At 38.7% G+C, this 24,938-nt stretch overlaps 1 protein-coding gene across 1 annotated transcript in view; it reads right to left on the bottom strand.

The window, feature by feature from the left end:
• Window positions 1-3,195: 3,195 nt before the first annotated feature.
• Window positions 3,196-24,938, bottom strand: part of CSNK1D (casein kinase 1 delta) — a 61,757-nt gene continuing 40,014 nt past the window's right edge. Inside the window, 2 exon segments of the mRNA XM_042449247.1 lie at window positions 3,196-5,355; window positions 19,139-19,278. Of these exon segments, the coding sequence (XP_042305181.1) occupies window positions 5,305-5,355; window positions 19,139-19,278 (191 nt within the window). The 3' untranslated portion in view covers window positions 3,196-5,304.

Genomic DNA, 24,938 nt, shown 5'->3' with positions numbered 1-24,938 from the left:
GCCCCTTTTCACTTGCTGCCCGTCACTCCTGGAACCTTCTTCCCCCACAAGCAAGAGCCATCACTTCTTTAACTAGCTTCAAAACGGAGTTGAAAACCATCCTGTTCAGAGAAGCCTTCCCAGGCATTGCATAATTGTCGCTTACCATCTGATGTTCTTTTAGTGCCTGTTTATCAAACCATTTCCTGTATTGCTATGTATTGTATATGTATTATCCTACTTGAGAGTATGTATTTTCCCTGGATGAAGATTAACCTTCCATTTTGAAGCCAAGCCCTCCCTCCAGTCCATCTGCCTTGGTCCAGACCTCGGAGGTAGAGAGGAACTGCTGGACCTCTTACCCTCTCCCTCCACCACTCCCTTCTCCTTCTGTGTCATGTCTTTTTAGATTGTAAGCCCGAGGGCAGGGAACCGTCTAACTAAAAAGATTGCATGTACAGCGCTGTGTAAATTTACAGCGCTTCATAAATAAAGGTTAATAATAATAATAATAATAATAATGAGATAAATAATACACACACACATAAATAAAAAAGATTTACTTCTGATTTGTCCATGCTCATTTGGGCAATCCATTGCTGGAACTGGATGTTTACTAGGTTTCCCTGGCCAAAACTGCCAAGATCTAGGAAAGAAATGAGCCTTCAAATGTTGGATGGCCACTTCTGGCATTCTTTACAATCGACTACACAGGGGTGTAGCAAAGCAATTTTCGTGGAGATCAGGGAGAAATAAAAATTGGTGGGTTGAAGAGATTGGACATCTGTTACTATAAAAGTATAGAAAGTTTACACATCATATTAGCCACCTCCCCTTTTTTCCACTTTATATGATGCTGAGCTGGTAAAATGCAGTGAGCAAATGAATTTCATGGCAACACCACAAGAAATTGTTGTAATAGCTTCATTTTCTTGGTAAGCAATAACCATTCAGACTTTGGGGTATGTCTCTGAAAAAAAATGTCAAAAGATTTTTTCCTTGTTGCCAGAGATAGGAAAGTTTTAAATAACAGCTGTGACGTCTATGAAGTGAAAGCCTGTTGCAGCTCAATGTAATTCACAGTTCTGGTCTTGCCTTATTTCAGTCACACTCTTGTCATGTAGAAAGCTATTCTGCTATTGATGTAGCCTTCTTCCAGGCAGCACAGTAAACCTTCCTGTGAGGTGATATACCCAAAGCAGTAGCATGCATAGAAAGGGATAAAATTCCTCTAGTAGGCCTTCTTTTTCTATCCACTTCATAGCAAAAATAAAGGTACCTTCAACTTGAATTAGGAGAGAAAACACACTCCGGTCAGTGTTTTAGTTTTGTTTGTTTTTTAAAATCCAGGAAACACTGTTTTGGCCCCAGCAGAAGTGGGCTTGCCACTATGGAGGTGAGGAATTTTTGTTTTCGTGAAAGGAAGATCAAAGGCATTCTTACTCTTTGTAAGACCTCATTTCTCCTCATAGTCCATCTTTTAGATTCCTGAGCACATTAACAGCTTCCAAAAAGTTCAGTTTTTGAGGACAACAGAAAGCTATAGGCAATCTCAAACAAGGAAGGAGTCCCAAAGCTGCAGCAGGGCAGTTCCAGGGGTGCCAGCACCTTCTGAAATGTTTCATCTGGGAAGACGATTAAAGAAACCAGTTCCAATCTTTCAAGGCATTGGAAAAGCTGGAGCAGGAATATAAGGCTTGATTTAAGACCTGGGCCTTGTTTCCACTATGGTTTAAACCGGATCATGATTCCAAATGATTTGGTTTAAACCACCATGGTTCCCACTTAATTTCAATCACTGAAGCGATTCAGAAAGGGAGGGCCATGGTTTTTACCCATTTAACCCATATCAAAAAGACAATGGGGTGTTTTGGGGGCTTTATCGATTTATTTAGAAATAAATCGATTCAGCCCATGTGGGAACCCGGTGGATTCAAATCCGCCCTGGTTCCCACTGGCAGCAGCTTCCCTGGCCTCTTGGCCATACCTTTATGCCTGCTCCTTCCAGTCCTCCATCCTCCCAGCCTGCCTCTCTCCTTTCACCCCGGCGTCTTCTCCGCCCCCGGCCTACCGGTATGGCCAGGAGAAATCGAGGGAGGCATGGTGGGAAAGCCATGGCTGTGGTTTCCTGCACTGATTCTTGAAACTGGTGCAAACATAGTGGGAACTACTGTTTGCTGAACCGATTTCAGGACATGCCAGGAAGGCAGAGGATTCTCCACATCCCAATATGTGGACCTGTCACCATAGGCTGGAGGTATGGGGTTTTTATTCCCATACAAAATACAGACCAATGCTCTCCTCGATGACTTTCTGGAGGAACTCTTCATTGTCTCTTTCATAGATTTTTGAGCATGGAAACATCCTGAGACAGTTTAGCTGATTCTTTGAGGACAACAGCAGGTCAATAGTGTGCATATTGTAGCTATATCATCTTGTACTAAGGAGAGCTTTTGGAGTTTTAGGAGAGCAGTTTCAGGAGGTGCCAACACCATCTGAAACCATCCAGGCAGATAGTTAAGCAGACTAGATTCAAGGTTTCTAGGTTTGGGGAATATTTAAGAAGAAATGGAAGACTTTGTTATTTTCAGTGTTTGTTATTTTTAAGTGATTCATTCACTCAGCATACATGTTTGGCTTCTACTGGCCAGCCTACTGATAGGTGAATAATATCTTCTTGGTTATCTTACTCTCTGAAAGGCCAAATGAGTCAATGTAGAACACAAGTGTTGATAGCAATGGTGCTATATAACCATCCTGAGTATGCAGGGTTCCCTTTTGTCTAGCCTAGCCAACCTTTTGTGTAATGATAGCAATGTGCATGGATCTTTTGTATTATGTAGATCTGTCTTGCCACTTCTGGAGTAATTCAAACAGAGGCTACTTCTAAAAGCTGTATGACCTCATTATGACTAGCCTCATCTCTGGACACTGTCTAGCCTCTCACTGTACATTTCTGGCTTTGGAATCTTCATATTACAACACAGTTTTACACCTACTGACAGCTACCATCTTGATTGATAAACATACAAAAACAAAAATGTGGGGACAGGACAGAGTCTCTAAAAAAACTAAGCTATAAGACCTCTGTAATATTAATTCTACCAAAAGAACAGTTAGAATAGTCTTATCTTAAATATTTAGTTGTTCTGTACAAATGTGTCCTGTTTTATATGTAGAAAACCCATTAAACATGCAAATATATAGCAGAAAAGGTTAGAAGTTCTTATGAATTTATTTACACAATTATTAAAGTACACAAATACAGTGGTAATACAAATGAGGTGTTCTGAGATATCTGTTACCAGTACACAGGTTTATAGAGACATTCTAACTATATTTTCAGTAGGTGATGGTGGGATTTAACTATAATGGAAGGGCAAGGACTGCCCACAACCAAGTACAAGTTGAGAAATTTGCATCAGTCAACTTTTAAAGTATAGTACAGCTATTGAAGGTTCCAGATATATATAGAGAAGAAGAGGCTGTCTTTGTAAGTCTCTAACATTACATCATCGACCACAGGTATTTACAAAGAAAGCACACGGAAGTGAAGAACTGTACAAAATGGAAGTGCACATGCCCGAAGAACCAACATCTATAGTAACCAAGTGATACAATTATTCAAAATTCTTCATGGACCAACATTAAAAACATTCCCATTGCACTCTCCCAAACATAGGCTGCAACAAATGAGACCTTCAATTTAAATAAACACTTGGTTAATGTCGTGGTTGTTTTTTTTTAAAGGACAAGATTGTTCATATCCTCAAATCCACAAAACTAAAAAAGAAGTGACAAACCTTTGGAACGATTAAAAAAAAGAAAATCTTGCAATTAAACAAACAAAAAAGGAAAACCATGGAGTTAAATTAGCCACCAAGTTTCCAAGGAGGCAAGAATTTCACGCTTCTTGATTAAAAAGCATCAACACAACACATCTATGTATTGCATCTTCACTCCCAAAATGGGACTGATGTTGTTTTGAGTGGTATTTGGTATGATTCACATGCCTTCCACTTTCCCAGGTTACAAAGGGATAAATATATTGCTCAGGAAAAACAAAGATTCTTCCATATCTATAGCTGGCACACTTGTTTGCTAAAGTAAGTGTTTTGGCCATTACATAAGTGTATCTTCAGCTGAAGGCCAGCTGTTCCAAACTTGCACACATTAATATTAAAGAATTCAACAAGCTTGAATGATCTCAAGTCTTGGCATCTTGCAGCAGGAACATTTTGTAGCCCTGAACCTTGGCATAACACAGCAGGCTATAAGCACTTGCAATTCTCGGCATACTCAAAAGAAGCACACCTACTACAACACTACTCACACTGCAGTGGGAGCAGATTTCATTGGCATCTGTGCCAAAAACCAAACTGAGACTATGGATCCTATCTCTCACATAAACTCCTCCACATGAACAAAGGACAGCAGATATTGTACATTCGATATTTAAAACTTCCTGAATAGATTTTGAAGCTAAAATTTAGAGCTTTGATTTCTTATCTTCAGAGTCTATGAAGGATTTTTATTACCTCTACTGGTGTTTCTTCAAAATATCTCCTGCTCTTTCCTGGACAGTCCTAGAGACTAAAACATTAAAAAAGTTTCTGTACTACATGAAGATTTCATTGAAAGGGAAAAAAATGGAAAAACGAGACAGTCAAATGCAAAATAATTTTTTTTTAAAGCAACCCTTGAGAACATCCTTTCTCCTCCTCTTCTGTAGAATGGGACCATACAAAAGTAACAGTGAAAAATAAAAGCTGACTATTCTAATTCAATTTACACATTCCCTGCCTGACTTAAGTTTACAATAAATTTCAAGTCTTTTGTGTTTTGCTGTAAATTTCAGGATTGTTCACATTTCTATATAGGTTTCAAATCAGACAAAAGGCGAGACTGAATTCTTTACAGAGTTAAGCCCATAATCTTAGCAAAATGAATACAAAACTTTTTTAAACGAAGTAAAAGATTTACAGTTACAGTAGAACAATAAAAAGGGGGTAAAGGCTGCCGCCTGTGGAGGGAGAACTGAAATGGCTATTAAATAACAGGCGGTTAATGCTGTAAACCGTCTCTTCCTTTTCCAGCCCTGTTGCAAGAGTTCACATAAGGTTATCAGGTTTCTGGCCAAAGCCTCTTGTAGTGGCAGCTGCTGGATTCTGTCCGTGTTCCTGCAAGTATCCTCAGTAAGTGGCAAGGAGAGATCCAGTTGTAATTATGTCTTCTGCTCTAGTTTGGGGTAGATTTGCTAGTAAAAGCCATTGGTAACATAGGAGATCAGCCATGCATTATCTGCCTCTCAATGGCAACACTGTTTCACCGATGCACAGCAGACTGGAGCACACTGGTCGTTGCCAGAGCAGGAATCTATTGAAGCCAAAGAATAAAGTATCAATATCAGCCCAGATCTACTGTAATGACAAACAAATGGATCCATTAAGTAATCTCAGCCACGTCTCATAAATATAACCGAGTTGATGCATCCATTTCAGGAGATTGAAATGTAAATGCACAAAACTGCGTTCCAACAGAATCCATGTTGCACCCACCTGTGGCACCCATGATAAAAGGCATTTTCCTTCTGCAGTAAGGTTAAGGCAACAAAGGCACCTCATGAGCAAGGAGAAATAGTATGAAGAATGAAGGAAAAAAGCACATGCTGGCAAAAAGAATAGATCAGATGATTCAGGTTAGTTTCTGAATCAGTAATGAAACCCAAATCAAGAGGCAAGGTGATCAATGCAAGTGTTACCAAAAAGAAATTGGTATTTTAACAGTGACATTGTTTTGAACATGTTCTACAATATCTTTTCATATGCAAATGCAGTGTTAAGCGAGGTCCCATGAACTCTGCAATCAGAAAATTGTGCCAAATCTGGCAATGCATTGTCTATCCCTACAAAAATGCCTAAATAAGGATTAGGTGCACTTCAGTATCTAGTAGTTGTTGCTGGCCGTGTTTCTGAAGGCTTCTGAATAACTAAGGGCAGGAATAATTTCTGAAAAAAATGCCCTCCTTTATTACAATGGTATTTTTCATCTTCAATGTGTCATCAGGTGCTTACAAATTCAACAATGATCCCCCAGCTTCTCAACTGGAGAATGAGAGGCAGGGGTTTGATTAATATGAACTGGACTTGCTTCCACTTCCTCTCTCAAAAATATCCAAGAGAAGGAAAATGCTATTCAGCTTAAAGTGACTGAGAAAGCATGGAATGACAATATTTTGCACTCCATTGTTCACATAAGCAAGGTATATAAAATAGTTTTAGTGGGCTAAAGGATACCCACACCCACCCACCACATAGCCAACCTGACAAAAAAAAATGAGCAGCAACTTGTACAAAAGCAAGAATGGGGGGAAAAAGATCTATCCCTAGCAAGCTGGAGCAGGCCCCATTCTGCAGTCAGATGATATTCAAGCAGCCATAAAACTATATTAGATGAGCAAAATATCTTAACTAATATGAGATACTGCTAGCTTTTGCAATTTTGTCTTCACATGGGAGAACCAAGACTAGTCTTCCAATGCACAGTTCACAGGACCTGGTCTTAAGTATTAACTGCAGCAGCAACAATGTTTTCACATGCAAAAAGAGGTTAATTATTATAAACAAGCACCTTAATAGCGGACTGACTTCTGCAGTTCTTTTCTCAAAATTCCACTGTTTACAAACAGGAATGGTATTTAACAGCAGGTGACTCAACTCTCCTATCTGCAGTTTATATAACAGCTTTGACAACTTCCAATTTCAGCTACTCAAATGTTGATCTTGCCACACAAGGGTATATTCCCTCCCTTAAATTTTAATCCCATTCATACTACAGGGAGAAACATCCATAAGAAGCTAACTGGAAGTCAGTTGGCTGAATGTCTACTTCCAAGTTTGCCAACTGCATAGACTGCATCCTATTCCTGTCCTAGTCTTAGTCTCTCCCAGAGCACACAGCAAGGAATGTGTGACTCTGCAGAGACTAGACTATGAATCTCATCATGCCTCACCATAGGTTATAACAACTAGGGCTGATGGGAACTACAGTTTAACAACTTTTGCCTACTCCCAATACACATTGCCTCACCCCAGCACAAAGGCAGATTTTCTACATATTCTCTTGTGATACTGCCTTTTTAATTGGGTCTCCCACTCTGACAAATGGAAGCAAGTCTCCATTTAGCACAGCCCATTGTGACCCCCGACACTGAAGGTGCTTCAGAAGAGAATCCTTGCACTCAACTGAAATTCTGCACAGCTGGATTATCCAAGTGATCTGATTCATGTGGATAATCAGTTTGCTAATGTAATTGACAAAGTAAAGAGCTGTGGAGTCAGACAAACCGCAAAGCAGTGAAGAGGAGTAAGAGTGCTTCTGCACCAACAGGAGAATTAGTGTGGCATGTAGCTTTATCAATGGCAGGGAGAGGGAGAATGCCCAAAAACAGAATCAAAGGAACAAGACTCTACAGTTTGAAAAAGCCAAAGGAATAGCTTCTAAAATGCTTAAGATTGGTCACAAGCTACAGACTGCCCCACAGGCTCCCGTGAAGTCCCTATTGACTGTCAAGACATAAAGAAAGATCAACTGATAAACTTTAGAACTGCAGCTATCACAGACATTCATTCATTTACTGTGAACAAAGGCATTTAAGAGTCCCCTGTAAAGAGTCCACAGGCACACCTTCCCAGTATCATTATCAGTTTTGAAAATGTTTTTTTAATCTTTGGCTGTTTGTGGGAAAGGGCAGAGAACAAGGGCTGTATTAATGTTTTGCACTACTCACACCCTGAGGTAAATCATATTTAAACCAGGCAACAATAATAATCTTAGTGTTCACATTTTACAGTGCTGGAGCTCATGAATGATTATATCATTGCCTGATTAAGTAATAAGGTATTTCAAGATCTGTAGCTGTGAGAATATGATTGATTTCATTGTATACCATGCAATGTTTCTGTATATGGTAACAAATTCTCTCTTTTTAAAGTGTATGTTCCCTTTATTATTTAATCTTAAGGTGTTTAATATTTCTTGCAAATTTACTGGTAGGCTGCGAATGTGCAGGAAAAAAAAGTGCAGGGATGGGGTACATGTAACTTCCCAAAACACTGATAAACTGCAACTCCCTCACCACTATACATGCTGTCTAGGGTTGATGTGAGTTGGGAGTTCAACAACATATGGAAGGCAATGCACCCTATATTCCTGAGCTACTATAATTCACTCTAGAATAATGTACCTAGGAATGTAGGCTTTATACAAGACATAACCATCTATTATTAAGGGAATATGCAAATATCTAGCCAATAGCAAACTGGGGGTTGCAAACATAGTAATTTTGTTATACAGTTCACAAACTATCCAGGCCCTCTTAAAGGGCATGCAAAAGCAACTCAGTCTGACAATGTACATACTTTCTTATGAGGAAATGAGCAATGTGTAAGGAAAAAAAAGCCACATAAAACACCAAAGTGTTCTATTATGATACCATAAGCTACTCTGTATGTCAGCTGTAGCACAGTCGGCCCTTCCTATAAACTTATTTTTTATACATGGATTCAAGCATCCACGGTTTGAAAATGTTAAAAAAAAAAAAAGTATAAATTTCAAATATCAAACCTTGATTTTCCATTTTTTATAAGGGACACCGTTTTGCTATGTCGTTATATTTAATGGGACTTGAGCATCCACGGATTTTGTTATCCACAGGGGAACTTGGAACCAAATCCCAGCATATAATAAGGGTTCACTGTATATCCTATCTGGTTTCTCTTATACTAGTGAAATTAGCAGGTTGGTGTTTTTTTTTGGGGGGGGGGGATATTTTAATTAATTTGAAGCACACCTAATGCTATGTCATCTGCAAAGTGGTAGGAAATAAAGTGCAGAATGAACATGAAAAGCCTCCCAATTTGAAGTCCCCACAGGAGTTAGTCCAACCCCACCCACCATGCTGGTGTCTAGCGAGAAGGGACTCACCCAGTGCTGCTTTCCAACGAGAAGGAGACGAGCAGCTACTTGCCATGGTGTTCGAAGGGAATGCTATTCTGAGGTGGGGGGGAAAAGACAGCCATTTGTAACAATTCCACTGTCCAGTATATGATTTCAAATTATCTGGAGCTGCTTTTCATTTGGAAGAGTGTTCACTTCAGATGCCTCACAGTCGCTAGTCCTTCACTGATCAGAAGTCCCCACAAAGTTGACAGCCTCACAGTTTGACGGAATGTGTTTTGGCAGACGTATGCTGCTTCAGCAACAGATGGCAGCCACTGTATTTTTTGGAAGCACCTATGTTCAAGAAACTCTCAGCTCAAAAGGGTAATCACTGTAACTGGTTTCTAGTCAGTAATGGCCACTGATTCAAAAAAACATTTTCCTTTGGCATAGTAACTACCTTGCAGTGCATTTTCACCTCTTCGTAACAGAAGAAAGCCCTCATCTCTCATTAACACAAAGTTCTGCTCAAGATTAATCTGGCATCCTCAGACTATGATCCGCAAACATGCAAACACTATCTTGAAAACTAAACACTTAACTGAAGTAGCACCCTTTTACAATTCTTGTCTGTAAAACATGTACATCTCCCTTGCATAAGCTTGTAGACTTGCGAGATTCACATTTCTCTGTGTATCATGGATTAGTCAAAAGCATCTCATTCTCCCAATTACAGGATATAATGGGAACAAATGTTATGTGTTTTACATTCACTCTGGTTGAATCACCTTTTAATAACTATTATGTCTCTCTCTCTCTCTCTCTCTCTCTCACACACACACACACACACACACACACACACACACACACACTCATTCTGAATGCCTCCCTTCCTTTATGCTGTGCTGGGCAATTCCCAGGGGTTGCACTATTCCCCCTACAAGATCTTGAAGGTGTATACTCCACTCCCATTTTTTTTGGCAAATGTCAATAGCCCAAAGCCCCCCCTCCCCACCCAAAGGAGATCAAATGTACTCAAATCCCCAGGAGTGTGGAAAGCATGTTAAAAACATTTCTTCATTTGGAAAAAAAATTGGAGGGGTTTTAGGGGCTCGAAAACGGGCTTTTAAAATATATAAACAGAGGCACACAATTGACATTCATGCTTACATAAACCTCAGTGTTGCTTCCTTAAGCAGATACTGCTTAGCAGAGCAAAAACTATCCTCTTAGCAAGGGTCACTCCGTCTCTGTTGCATCAGACCAAAACAGTGTTTAATCTCTGAATATATTCCTTACATTGCAAGAAATGCTAAATTCAACAAAACAGGTAGGGAGTGTCTGTTCCAGCCAGCCACAGCACCTAGACCATGTAACTCAGACCCTTGAAAACCTTAGTATGAAGTCCTTGGATGTATACCTAAGGATTATTTTGTTTTTAAAATATTAATATTTAGTTACCAACGACACTCACTAGATGACAGACTTTTCTAACCAGCATAGAAGAAAGTGCAGCCAGGCTTCTGATTTTTTCCATAGGATGTCTAATTAGTTCCACATAGTGTTTCCTTCTGCAGTCCCCACTCCCACAACTATTCAAACAGAAGAGGGAGCGATAAATCCTACTGTCTGAAAATGTGTGAGGCTGGGAACAGATGGATAGGCTGAATGCATACCAGGACACAAGGAGAGAAAGAACAGTAAGAAAGAAAAAGGATGGAGTGGGAGTGGATATAAAGACAAAAACCAGAAGAATAGTGAAAGAGCACTGGGTGATCCCACAAGGGCCCCATTCATACTGGGGTAAAAGACATGGAGGGAACTGGGATGATCCGGATGCCCCTCCCCCGAATCGCTCCGTTAACAAGTGCCCACTACAAATTGAAATCGAATGCATTTTGACAGAAATCGAATGCATTCTGTAGATTGGCCGCTGCCAATCAAGCTATCGTCATGGTGACGTTTGCAGGGCATCGGGGGAAGTGTCCTCCCTTTTTAAAGAGCCAGGCACAGGGGTTTCAGCGGCTGAAGCAGGGAGAGAGATGCCTCTCTCTCTCTCTTTTAATAAACCTGTGGGCTTTTGGGTCAGATCTGCCCCTGTCCCAGGCAAAGGATGGGATTGCCATGCTTTTTTTTTTTTTTGCTTTTAAAAGCAACATTAGCTTTCCCTTTGCTTCCCTTGCTGTATCTGCTCAAGAAGACAAATCATTCGCATATTTGCTCAAAAAAAATTGGTAAAAATGTAACATTGATTGTTTGCAACATTTGTAGCTTCTCCCTCTGCAGAAAGCAAGGAGATCCAAGGATATCCAAGTGCAAGCCTAGCTCCATCTGCCTCTGGAATATAAACCATGCGCATGTGCGCTCAAAAAAAATTGTTTGAATTTGAAAAGGGGGGGGGGGGGTTTGCCTGACATGAGCTCCGTTCATGACCTGATTTTTTCCTCCTGCAAGGGAAGGAATGCCCAGCGACAGAGGGCTTTGGGCAGGGGATGCAGGGAAAAGAGGCTCCTAAAGAATGCCTTCCCTTGCTCCCTTCTGCCCAGGGCTCTTTCCTCCTCCCCCTCCCCTCCAATGAGGGGAGGAAATGCCTTGCCCTTTGCCCACCCTCTGATCTAAATCCCTCCCTCAATTTGCCTCGATCGTGATCGAGGCCAAAGTTCTCATTCCCAGGACCCGGGTTTTTTTTAAAAAGAAACGGTATTTGCACCGATTTCAAAAGACCCGCGCTAGGGGCCATTTACCACGGAACGGGTGTGCAAGCCCCGGATTCGCTTGTGTGAGATTCGGGGTGAGTAGGAACTTCACGTGATTGAATCGGTTTCAAAACCGATTTTTTTTGTAATGTGAATGGGCCCAAGGTTTCCAATATATATGAAGTTGCATGATCCTACTAGTCTTGAAATGAAAGGAAGGTTCAACCGTTTTTAGGAAAAGGAAGACAGATCAGTACTTCTTGTGCATACAACAGATCTGAGAAACCTGATATCTAGATACGGTGGATATCTAGATACTGTTCCACTCCACACTGGCCGCCAACAAGCATGACCACTGGTCAAGGGTAACGGGAGTTGTATTCCAACAACTGAAGAGCCATACAGTTCTCTATCCCTGACACAGAAGAGTAAACCTGAAATACCAACAATCCACAAATAAATTTGGAAAATCTCTGTGCTATTAATGCAACAATAAGAATATCTGTGTACATACTCTTCTAGTACATCATCATTTCATTTTCCAATGAATATCTACCCACACAAGCCCCTATCTCTTCCAGTGCTATAATTCTTAGAAAACAGAACATAGGAAAAGAATTCCTAAGATGACAGAATCTCTGAAATGCAATTAGGAAAATTTGGGATATTGCCTATTATCATGAAGGAAAATTATAGCAATCGTAGGAAAACAAATGAAGTTATTTTGTTAACTAATTTCAAAAGAATTTTAAAAACTATAGAGAACTGCTAAGTAAAGAAATTCAAATAGCAGCAACAAGTCATGAATGATTTCATCATGAAAGCTCACATATTAAAATGCTAAGTACTCACTTGACTGTCAGCTGCTAGTCTCCTACAAAGCCAGTAGGGCATTTGGCTACATGTCCACTTCTACTGCACACTATGTGTGAATGCCAAGGAGAGGAAAACTGTTCTGTGAGCTTATTTTGGTACCTGAGTGGTTCCAATCCAGCCTATAAAGCACAGGTGGGAATCTCACAGTACAGGATATGCTGGCTATGGTTCCTGGGATGACTCTGGAAGGCCATCTATGGCATGCACCTCACAAAAGCCCCACTCTTGCCATTCACAAACAGAAAAGGGGGGCGGGGAAGCCTTGTTAACTTTTCATGAGAGTTCAGACATAACAGCAGATTTGTTTCTTGTATTGCTCCCCACCTTCCCCCAATGGGTAGAAGGTATGGAGTGGGGAAGGCTACTTGAAGCAGCAGGTGTAGGCATGTTTCTGCAACCAGTGCATGACACTTGATGCTCAGATTATTTTGGAACCATAGCTTCTATCACCCCTATCCACTGCCTATGTTAATCGGGGATGATGGTAGCTTTAGTCTACTATTGGGAGGCCCAATTTTTGGGGTGGGGAATGCTGTAACTATAAAATGGGCCCTGTATGTGTTAAGACTGTTACCTTCGGTGAACAGGAGTGAGCTGCCCACTTTCAGCACTTCAATGGTAACGCCTCTAAAGCTTATTCCTCACTGCAGTAGTAAACCCGTATCTAGACAGCACTTTTTTAAATGGAAAGCAAAGGCACAAATGACTCTATACAAAAATCCCAAGCCTCCTACATATACAATAGCAGAAAGTCAGAGAAGATGGCTAGGCTATAGCAACATTCAGTCATGACAGTCCTCACTTATAGTCAGCCCTCGGTATGTGCGGACTTGCCACCCAGATTTGAATATCTGCAGATGGCAAGCCTGCATGGCAGCGTGTGCACATTAACTTCTGTTGTCCCTAGTGGCGGAGTGGCTGTGTGCATGCGCTACCACTGGGAACAACAGGGGCTGTCCCTAATGGTGGCACAGCAGTTTGAATGTGCCCACACTGCCATTGATGTTCCGTTGTCCCCAATGGTGATGCGGCCATGTGCACATGCCACTATTGGGGCCAATGGAACCTGAGCATCCACGGATTTGGGTATCCATGGTGGTGGTGGGGTCCGGAACGGATTCCTCGCAGATACCAAGGGCTGACTGTATTCTGAAGGGCTTTATGTCAGGGTATTGAGACAGTATGGTGTAGTGGTTTGAACAGTGAGCTATGACTCTGGAGACCAAGGCTTGAATCGCCATTCAGTCATGATACCCACTGGTAACCTTGGACAAGTCACATGCTCTCAGCTTTAGAGGAAGGCAAAGGCAAACCTACTCTGAACAACCCCTACCCCCAAAAAAGACTTACTATCATCGTAAGTCAGAAATGATTTGAAGGCACATAACAAATTCAAAACAAGTACATCAAGTTAATCCAATTGTATGGATGTTTAGATGTACCTTGTGTATTTGTTTTATTTCCTAAGAAACCCTGCTCCATTCCTGAAATTACTCCTTCCTCTGTGTCTGTCCCAAACGATTTTTAACTGTCATCAGCATGATTCCAAAGTTGATAAAATTATTGACCAAACCTTTGGTTGGCACCCTGGCTTTCATTCTATTCACCTATATAGAAAGCTGTAATCCACCCTACTTAATGGCTCTGACTACAGTAAACTAAGGGAGCATCACTCCTCTGTAACTCCTTATTTGATCTCATACTTGGTCAATATGTGTGTAGAATCATTTCACTTGGCCCAAGCCATCTATTATTTGCAGCTGAAGGAAGAATTTGGCAGGGCCTAGAGGTTTAATAGTTTTATTAAATACCACACACACACACACACACACACACTCTTCAAACATTTGAGAGGTAAAATGTTCCTTTTAAATCTACTTCTCTGCTCTTTATTAACTCTTCTTTCTTCATCATCTTCTGCTTTCTGTCTCATTTGCTCTTCCTTCTGCACTTCCTCCTTTGCAGCAACTTCAAATTTTCCGCTCCCTGTAGGCTCCACTCACACCCCATCCCCTGGTGGACCTGCTAGAGTGGTCACCAAAGAAAGAGTTAATGCTGACCCACAATATATCACTATTGGGATTTAATATAGACATAACAAAATTAATGGGTGCCAAGATAAGAGTTCACATACAGTAATTAAATAATGTTGAAGTGCTTTTAAGTTTTTGAAGAGGTCACTGTGTTTAGGTTAAAATTATGAAAATCACCAACATAAATTTAAAACAAGATGCTAGGATTTATTAGCTGAGTTACAGACAATGTATAAACAGAAAGTAGGCTGTGTTTCACCCACAGGAGGGGCCGAGACCTCTCAAAGCAACCATTTCAGAGGGAAACTCTTTTAAAGTACAAGGAAAGATTTGTGTTTTATTTTGGTCAGATTTCCAAAGGCTGTAAGAGAGTGAGAGCTTTAGTTTTTCAGTTGGCATTACACACAGAAAGAGAAGGCAATATTCAGTTTTGCCAAGGGTCTGGCCAATCTTTTTTGGTACTGAAAACGTAGTCCCATTTGGTGATCTTTCTTCCCCACTAGTTGCTATATTAAATCCTACTGAGAAACACAGCAAGGTATTATGGTGTTTTCCCCACACTAAAGCAGAAAAGGAAGGAAACATGTATGGGTTTACAGCATCCAGATTATTAGTAAAGAGCCACAAGAAAGCCAGCAAAGTAATGTATTGTCTATAAGGTGCCACCAAACAATGGCAAAGCATTACACAGTACTATGGGCTGTCACTGTTGATTATCTGCCTGCAGGGAATTCTTTCATACCCTGACACAAGGACAAACATCAAGACTTTAGCTAGCTACCTTTGAGGTACAACTGAGTAATACATATATTTTCTGCTCTATGTTAAAAACTTCACTCAGAAGAATATTATACATTATTGATCTGAAACAGTTTTTCGAAAAGTATATAACAGACCAACCTCTTTTGGTTCAATAAGTGTTACATCCCACAAATTTACTCCTTATTCCCTTATTCCAAAATGGGAAACATATGACATCTCCAGCTACTGTTGGAGAACAACTCCCATTGCCCTTCATCAGTGATTATGTTGGGTAGAGTCATTAAGCATCGGAGCACAACAACAGCTACAGGATCATAGGTTCGCTAATTCTACCTCATGCAGAACAGAAATGTATCAGACCAAAACAAATAATAATCTCATATTTGTGCATGACACTAAGAAAATTTGTCAAGATTGTGGCATATCTGTTTACTGTATTGTATAAAATGGCTCAATACATGTGTCATGCTAAATCATAGTTTAGCATGCCTTAATGTATTATACTGTTTAGTTATCCACAATATGCCAAGCCTGCTGTCTATATCTGGAACTGTGGTTAACATTAAATATGGTTAGATTCAACAAGCCAGTTTCAAAAACCAAGATTTTGAAGTTGAAGAGATCACAATCAGTATTAACCCCAACTAGTTGTGCATAACTATGGAAATACATATCACAACTGATTAAAATTAAAAGCAGAAACTTGTAAAGTCCTCCTGCCAGCAATGTCCATCAGAATTTAAAGCAGTCATTTTGGGGAAAATAACTAATTTAGAAACTGTTTGCTTTTACTACTCCCTAATATACAATGCAAAAATTCATCATCTATGAAGAAACCTTAGGAAAGTGGTATGCTGTTGCAAGACATGCCTGGTAGGCAATTTAGTGCCTTCTTAATTGAACAAAAGATCTGCAGACATTTGGCACACACACACACACAGCATATTCTGTTGTGCTTCAATGGCCCAGATGGAAACAAAATCCAGTGATTACATCTCAGAGGCTAAAACTGCTTTATTCTAGTTAAATCAAGTAGTTCAGATACGCACTTTCTTCCTCTTCCTTTGAGGTCTGCTGGATCTTGGCTTTACAGATGGAAGGACAAAAGAGAGTGTCTCAAAACCTCACAAGGTTTAATTTCTTCCAAAAAGTAAGCCTCTAATATAACCACAAGACATACACATTCAAACTTTAATTAAAAATCCCTTCTCATACTCCATGTCAGCATGCAAAGAAAAGCCTTAGATCGTAGCATTTCATCCACTACAATTATGAGCATAGCATCTTGTATGTTTCCTGATTTCCAGATTATTTGCTGGAAGTTCAGAAACTAATAAATTAGACTACCATCTGATTTGTACATGAAACATGACACAGTTCTCTTGAAAAGCAGCAGTATAGCATAAGGATTTATAATCACTATAATAAATGTCTATTAACAGCAGACTTTGGGCTTACAGAAAGACCATATTTGTGTAATTTAAACATCTGAATATTTCTTTTCGCTGCTCTCATGATATTATATTATCTTTTAGCACTTTGCTGCAAATGCTTGTGCTAGGAGATTGATATTACATTACACTTTTTAAAGCTTGATTCAGATTAAAGACCAGGAACCTGTGTTGGTCAAAGGTAAAAGTCTGAAAACTTGAAGTTTTATACAGCATCATTATGAAAATTTTATTTATTCCTGGTAGTAAACAGTACTGAGGAGCATAGTTATGGATGTTAACTCAAAAATCAGTGGCACTGTACTCAGTGAAGTTTACACCCTTATAAGTATTTAGACTGCAGCTTTAGTAAATAGAAGTCATACATTTTACTACAGCAGCAACAATTAATCCAAAGTAAGCCTCATTTAACCATAATCACCAACTTTGCATTTCCTTGTACTTTCATGAATACATTTCTACTCATCTATAAACTGCTTTGCCCACAAGCACATATACTGTAGTTTTTAAAGTTTTCATTTCTAAACTACAAAGCTCCAGTCTCCTCTTGAAATGTACCAACACCATCTTATATGTGGCAAATTTATCCTGTATTCCTGAGTGGCCTACATCTGATATGTGGTACTTAGAACCTTTTGCTCCTTTGGAACTTCTTCTCTGACATTAAGCCACCAACCAATTTGCAAACAGCTTCTGTAACAGTAATTTATGGTCTATGGCCTAGACTTACCAAACTTTTAGCATGCACATTATATTCTCTCTTTCTCTCACACACACACATTTAAATAGTAAGTTATTATTTCTAAATTCATAACTGGCTTTGCAGATATTATTTTGGACTACAGAACATGAAGCTCAGAACTGCTTCCTGACATCCAGGTCTCCTTGTTCTAACTTCAATGAGACAAAGCCCATGTTGTAAAACATTACAGGCTTGTAGGAGATCTAGTTGCATGTTCACATATATTGTGGGAGAGTCCATAATAAGGTAAAAAGGCTGACTACCAATATTATTTTATAGTTCTTCTCACACACCAGATTGATAATATATCCCTTTTCTCCTCAGAAAATCAAAAATAGAAAACAACCAACAAAAAATTGATAAACAAAATGGTGTCAATACCCATTCTACTTCACAATATTTAAGAAGATTATTCACCTTCCAAAAATATTCCTGCCTTTATACATTGTTTATTAAGGCTTACAGCCTGTTTCAGGATTCATGCTGTAAGAATTTTGAACATCAGACATATATTACAAAAGAAAAGAAAAGAAAGCATATTGTATTGGTAAAGTTACAACTCTTCATTAAAAGCCCCAAAGTGAAGACATGTACAATTCATTCACAACAATTCCAGTTTAGATTTATACTTTTGGCAAGGATGCATGTCTCATAAGTAGCTTGGAAATCATTTTTTCCCCTCAAACTTTAGAGGATTAAAAAAGGGCTGTAAAATAATTTAGACTGTATGAACAGTACCTAAGAAATTAAAGTGAAGGATGGAAGACAGGTAAGACAGACTCAGTCCTCTTTCTTCCTCTTACTTCATCAGGCACAACCACTTTAGAGGTATAGAAGCTTTCAGCATACTCCTCTTATACCAGATGCAATTATGGACAGTGCTTATAAATGAAAATTTATTCAGAAATATAGCCCAAGTTATGTTAAAATCTTCATGTGGGTCCATTTCTGCCACTAGACACTAGAGAATGAATGGTGCATGATTGCTACAGTTGATACTATCTACAAGCCTGGACAAATTGAGTATGTACTAAGCATCAAAGGAGAACACCTATTGGTTTTTCTTCATCATGAAATGTCACACATACTAGTATTCATTTGTTCGTTTCCGAGACCTGCAACGGTTAGAAAAAAGTGACCTTTAAATCAGTTGGTAATTCACACAGCACAGAAAAAGTCACTGAAATTTCCATGGCAACTGAAAATCTGTACCCTGTGAATACAAAGACATCCAAAAAGGTATTAAACTAGCAAGATACCCATCTTTAAATTCTAATAAGCCACACAGTGGCTCCCAACTTTTGGTCTTCCATTTATTTTGGACATCAGCTCCCAAAAGACCCAGCCAACTAGGCCTGCAGCCAACCAGGCCAACAATCAGCAATTATGGGGACTGAAATCCAAGTCACCTGGAGGACCAAAGGTTGGGAACCACTGACCTACATGATACTTGTCTTCACATTAAACCTCAAGATCAAAGAGCTAGGGACTTTGCAAGTAGCAACTATTCAGCTAATTCAAATCAATTAGAACTAAAAGCCAAACAGAATTATGAGGTGAACCTTCTTCCAACCCAGAGTATTTATACACTGAAGGGTTATGCCAAAAATAGTGGTCAACCTCCTATCCCCTTACCCATTAAAAAAAAAATCAGTGTACCTGCGAGGTTGACATGCGCGAGGTATCTTGTCTGCCTGTTAGATCAGATGAGGAGATATTGACAGGGGCCCCTCGGTGCAATCGCATACTCACTTTCCGTTCTCGCTCCATTCCAGACACTGGCCGAGGAGATGTGTTTGCTGATGCAAATGGAAAAATCAAGTTCTGTGAATGTAGTTGTCACCCAAAAGTACGTCTTGCCTAGGGTTGCCATAATTGTCCACTAAAACCTGGGACAAAATGTAGGACAAAATCTAGACCAAACTGTAGGACAACTGCAGGACAAAACTCAGCCCAAAATGTAGGACATTTAAGGTCCTCAATTTTTCTTAAATATCCTACATTTTGTCCCAGGTTTTAGTGGACAATTATGGCAACCCTAGTCTTGCCATAAGTTTGCCTCTCTTAACTGAGCAAGCTTATATTTCTAATATCCTGTGTTAAAACTACTATACTGAGTAGGCTTCAACCTTTTAGCATGTCTATTTGAATTGGTAAATTAAATCTAGAAATTACTATTACAAAAATGAGTTGTTATGCTATAATTATGGAGAAGGTCCAAGACACCTTAGTGCAGTGGATTTCAACTTTTTTCTATGCCCCACGTCCTAGGAAATGTTTGCACCCCCTACAAAAGTATTATCACATTTGCAGATGAAAAAGTCTAATTTCTAATTTTTAAACTGCAAATTGAGCCACATATAATACTGCAGGTGAACTTTTTTTTTAAAAAAATAAGCCTTTACGTCAGTGCATAAAATGCCAATCTAAACTGAGTAATTAGATTTATTTTATTTTTATTCATTCAGAAAAAAATTGTTAACAATTAGATTGCAATTTGTTCAGAAAAACTAAACTATTATAAACTGTACAATTCTCTCCTTTTGATTAAATAAACAATAAGACTAATATCTATCACGTACTATTGATTTTCAAGGTACACTGGCATCTGTCTCAGAGATGGCTTGTGGCTCATCCCTCAAGGACATAAACCTCTTTGTCACACCCTCTGAAATTCCATTTTGCCCTCCCACAGGGGTGCAGGCACCCCCAGTTGGGAACCCCTGCCTTAGTCCTATACCTACTTTAGCATTTGAGGGATTTTCTATACTGTACAGTGGGATCTTGGTTTCCGTGTATCCGTTAGTGTTTCCTGTGGATACCAAAATCCACAGATGCCCATTATATACAATGGCATAGTAAAATGGTGTCCCTTATAGAAAATAGCAAAATCAAGGTTTGTTTTTTGGAATTTATATATTTTTGGAATATTTTTAAGTTGTCGATAGTTGAATAAATAATCCATGGATATGAAGGGCCGACTGTATTGGTGTTTGCCAAGAGGGTACTTAGTCATGTCAAAACAAAGCTACATGGAAACAATGCAGAAAGCTGAACGGGACTAAAACCAAAAAAGAGCACTGTTCCAGGCACGCAGCCAGAATCTGAAGATAAGGGGAATGGAATGAAAACATGGTTCATGCAGGTGTTAACAGAAAATCAAACCAAAAGCAGTGAGATTTTGAAAGAAACTATTACTAAAAATAATGAGACATTATCATTAACAATAACTAAGAAACTTATGGATGAAATGAATACATCTTTTCAGATTATAAAGAGATTGAACAAGTGGACAAAAAGTACAATCAATAAAAATTGAACAGAAAGCTCAGCAAAAGATAACTTTGGCGCGTTACAGGCCGCCCACAAGGGGCGGTCTGCCGCCGCCGCGATTTGCAGTGCGGAGGAGCCCCAGCGTCCAAACCACAAGGCTCCTCCATGCTGCAAATAAGAAGCGCCAAAATGGTGCTTCTCTTTGCGGCGCGGATATGACGCTGTGAGGCACCAAGGGTGCACTCGCAGTGTCATATGTGCTGTGTGACGTGCGGACGCAGTGTGTCCGCTACGTAAAGATGGCGGCCCCCGTGTGGAACGGGCGCTGCCATTTTGTACAGACTCGGTCCGTATTAGGGTTAGGGGCATCCGGAAGAGACGCCCCTTTCTAACCCTAATACGGACCCAGTCTGTACTTTATGCCCGTCTGTAACAGGCCTTAGAATCATTCAACAAGATAAATCATTGACCTGCAGGATTGCAACAGAAGGAATAACCTTTGTATCCTTGGCTTTTCTGAGTTGTCAAATGAAACATTGAGGACCCTGAAGAAAGAGACCTTCAAATGACTACAAAGTATTGTTCCTCAAATTACCTGGGAAGAGCAGGAAGTGGACCGTCTACACCAGGGGTAGGCAACCTTTTTGAGCCGGGGGCCGCGTTGCTGTCCCTCAGACAACTGGGGGGCCGAACTCAAAATGGCGCCCGGAGCAGCACGGAAGCTGCGGCAGGGGCAGCAATCGGCAGCAGGACCGGGCTGGGGCCGGTCCCAAGGCCTCGCCGGGCCGGATCCGGCCCATGGGCCTTAGGTTGCCGACCCCTGGTCTACACAGAGTAACAACCTTAAAAAGAGGCCTGGTTGTCAGAAATGTAATGTTGAGAATAAGAAGTTTTTATAAGAAAGATTTCTTAATGAAAGTAATCAGGAAACTCTCAGGATCACTGAAATATTGGGACACCACAAATGACATTTATAATGATTTTTGCCCAGAGACTATCAACTGGAGAAGAGGGGTCAAACCTTACACTGCAGTTTTTCAAAAGAATGGAATAAGATACAGTTGGGGTTATCCTATTTTCTTGAAATTTCAATGGAAAGAGAAGCAGCACAAGATTTATTCCCTGGAACAAGGACAGGATCTGTTGACGCAACTAGATTTGGACCAACAAGTAGACATTGACAAGGGTGCAACTGGAGGAGCCAAGGAACCATAGAAAATAAGGACAAATGTATATGTGGGGGGGGGGGGGTGAGAGGGAAGGAGTGGTAGCACACTGAAGAGCCAAGTTAGAAGACTTAGAAAACATGGTTAATACAATAAGGATAGCAACATTAAATGTGAAAGGATTGAGGTCTGTAATTAAAAGGAAAAGGATAGAATCATTGTTGAAGAAAGAGACAGCAGATTTTTTTTTTCCTGGGAAATACATCAAGCGAAACCACGAACGAATTAACTCAAGATGAATTGGATGGTTACTTATGAAAAGGCATATGGTACTTCCAAAGCAAGAGGAGTAGCAACCATAATATCTAAGAAATGTGCTCCAATGTGTTAAAAGTTAAGATAGATGAAAAAGGAAGATTTGTACTTATGCAAGGGACTATGGGGGGAGAAAAGTATTTGTTAGTCAATGTGTATGCTCCGAATGAAAATCAAATTTTTTTTATGAAAAAGTATTTAAGAAATGGAGGATATACAGGGAGAATATACAATTATGGCAGGAGATTTTAATATGATTATGGATAAGTGCAAAGATAAATCCGACCCAACAACAAAGGCCAGACTCAATAATATTACACCCCTGAATATGATAATGAATAGAAAAGAATTAAAAGATGTATGGAGACTGATTAAAGGGGAGGAAAAGAAAGTTATTATTCAGCAGTTCATAAAAATTATTCTAGAATAGATTTTATTTTTGTATCTAAAAACATGGTTTCAAAGGTATTAAATACAGGAATAGAAGGGATAAAAATTACAGACCATGCTTTAGTAAATATGGATTTTATAGTCAAAAAGGACTACAGAGAAGCAAAAAAGATGGAGGTTAGACACCAGAATACTTAATAATAAAGATATAGTGAATAAAATTGAGAACAAATGGCAAAACATATGGGATATTAATAACAGAGAGGTTTCTCAAGCTTTGTTATGGGATACCATGAAAGTGGTTGCAAGAGGGATTTGTATTAGGGAAACATGTAATGTAAAGAGACGACAGGAAGAGAAGGAAATAAAATTGGAAATAGAAATTAAAAAATTAGATAAAGATTACATAAAGGATAGGAGTAAAAACACATACTGTATATAGAATTACAAGCAAAAAGAAAGGAATTAGAGAGAATAGAGATAGATGAGGTTCAGAAAAATTTGATATATTTATGGCGGAAGTTTTTTGAATATAACAATAACAATTCTAAAATGTTAGCAAGATCAACACAAAAGAAGAAAGAGAAGAACATGATTAGTGTTATAAAGGACAAAACAGGGAGGATGTGTATGATGAAAGAAAAGATAAAGATATGTGAAGAATATTATAAAGAATTATATTCAGCAGGGAATAAGTCAATGGGAAAAATTGAGGAATATACTGAGAAACATTGGAAAATAAAAATAAAGAAAAAGGATAAAGAAATAATGGAGCAATTGGTTTCAAAAAAAGAAAAAAAGAAGTGATAGATAAATTAAAAGTAGGGAAATCACCAGGAATGGATGGGTTGGGAACAGAATATTATAAAAAATTTAGAAAGATTTTAATATCTAAATTGAAAACATTATATAATAATATTTTAAATGAAGAAAGGATCATGCCATTGTGGAATCACTCATTGATAATATTGATTCCAAAACCAGACAAAGACTTGATAGACCCAGTATCATATAGACCTATATTCCTTATAAATCAAGATGCTAAAATACTAACAGCATTAATGTGGAAAACAATGAATAAGTTTATATATAAATATCTTCAAAATAATCAATGTGGATTTGTGCAAGGAAGACAAATGTCAAACTTAATAGGAAGAGTACTGAATAAAATACATGTAATTGGGAAGAGTAAACAAAAAGCAGGAATGATGGCATTAGATATTTATAAAACTTTTGATTGTGTGGAATGGCCAGCATTAAAAATAATGTTAAAGAAATTAGGTATGGGGAAAAATTTAGAAGATTGATATATCAGTTATATTCAAACAACACAGCCATAGTAATGGTAACCAACACAGCCACAGTAATGGGCTAACAGAACAAATTCAAATCTCTAGAGGTATAAGACAAGGTTGCCCTCTTTCCCTGATTTTATTTGCAATAATTATTGAAATTTTAGCAAATGTTATTAGGAAGGATGAACATGTGGAGGGAATTGGGATTAGAAAACTGAATAAAGTAAGTTTATTTGTGGATGACACCCTATTGGCAATTAAAAATCCACTTTAAAAATGAATAAAGTAAAAAGCCATTTAAAGGAGTTTGGGGAAATGTTAGGCCTATAAATAAACTGGAATAAATCAGAGTTAATGCTGTTTAATTATACAAAAACAGAAGAACAGAATTTTCTAAAGGATAAAATGATAGATATCAAATTAAAAGATACAATTAGATATTTAGGAATAAGTATCACAAAGAATTTACAAAAATAAGAAGAACAAAATTATAATAAATTAAGAATAGCAATTAAAAGGACTATAAAAAGAAGAATATAAAGTATTAAATTATCATGGTTTGGTAGAATTGCATTAGTAAAAATGAAAATGAAAATTTTACCTAAGATAATTTTTTTGTTTAGGATATTACCAATACAAATATCAGATGCTGAAATAAAAAATACTGGCAAGTACTAGAGAATAATTTTTGTACTGGGGATAAAAAAGTGTGGATTAATAAAATATATTGGTATAAACCCCAAAAAGATGGAGGATTGGTCTCCCAAATTTAAAATGGTATTATAATGCAAATCAAATTACGATAATCATAGATGGAATTACAGAGAAAGGGAATTAGATTGGTTAGAGATGGGAGAAACAATGAAATAGAGAAAAAAGTGGGAAATAATATTTTAAAGATTTTACTATGAAAGAATGAAAGAATAGAAACCCCTTTTAAAAGAATAATTAGACATTGGAAAAAAATAAAGAAAAATTAATGCCGCTCAATCTCACAATTAACACCAGTTGTAAATGTTA

This window comes from Sceloporus undulatus, chromosome 2 (genome assembly GCF_019175285.1).
Source record: "Sceloporus undulatus isolate JIND9_A2432 ecotype Alabama chromosome 2, SceUnd_v1.1, whole genome shotgun sequence".
Classification (NCBI taxonomy): domain Eukaryota; kingdom Metazoa; phylum Chordata; class Lepidosauria; order Squamata; family Phrynosomatidae; genus Sceloporus; species Sceloporus undulatus.
Note: the sequence above shows the minus strand (reverse complement) of the source record. Positions and strands in the feature narration are given on the sequence as shown.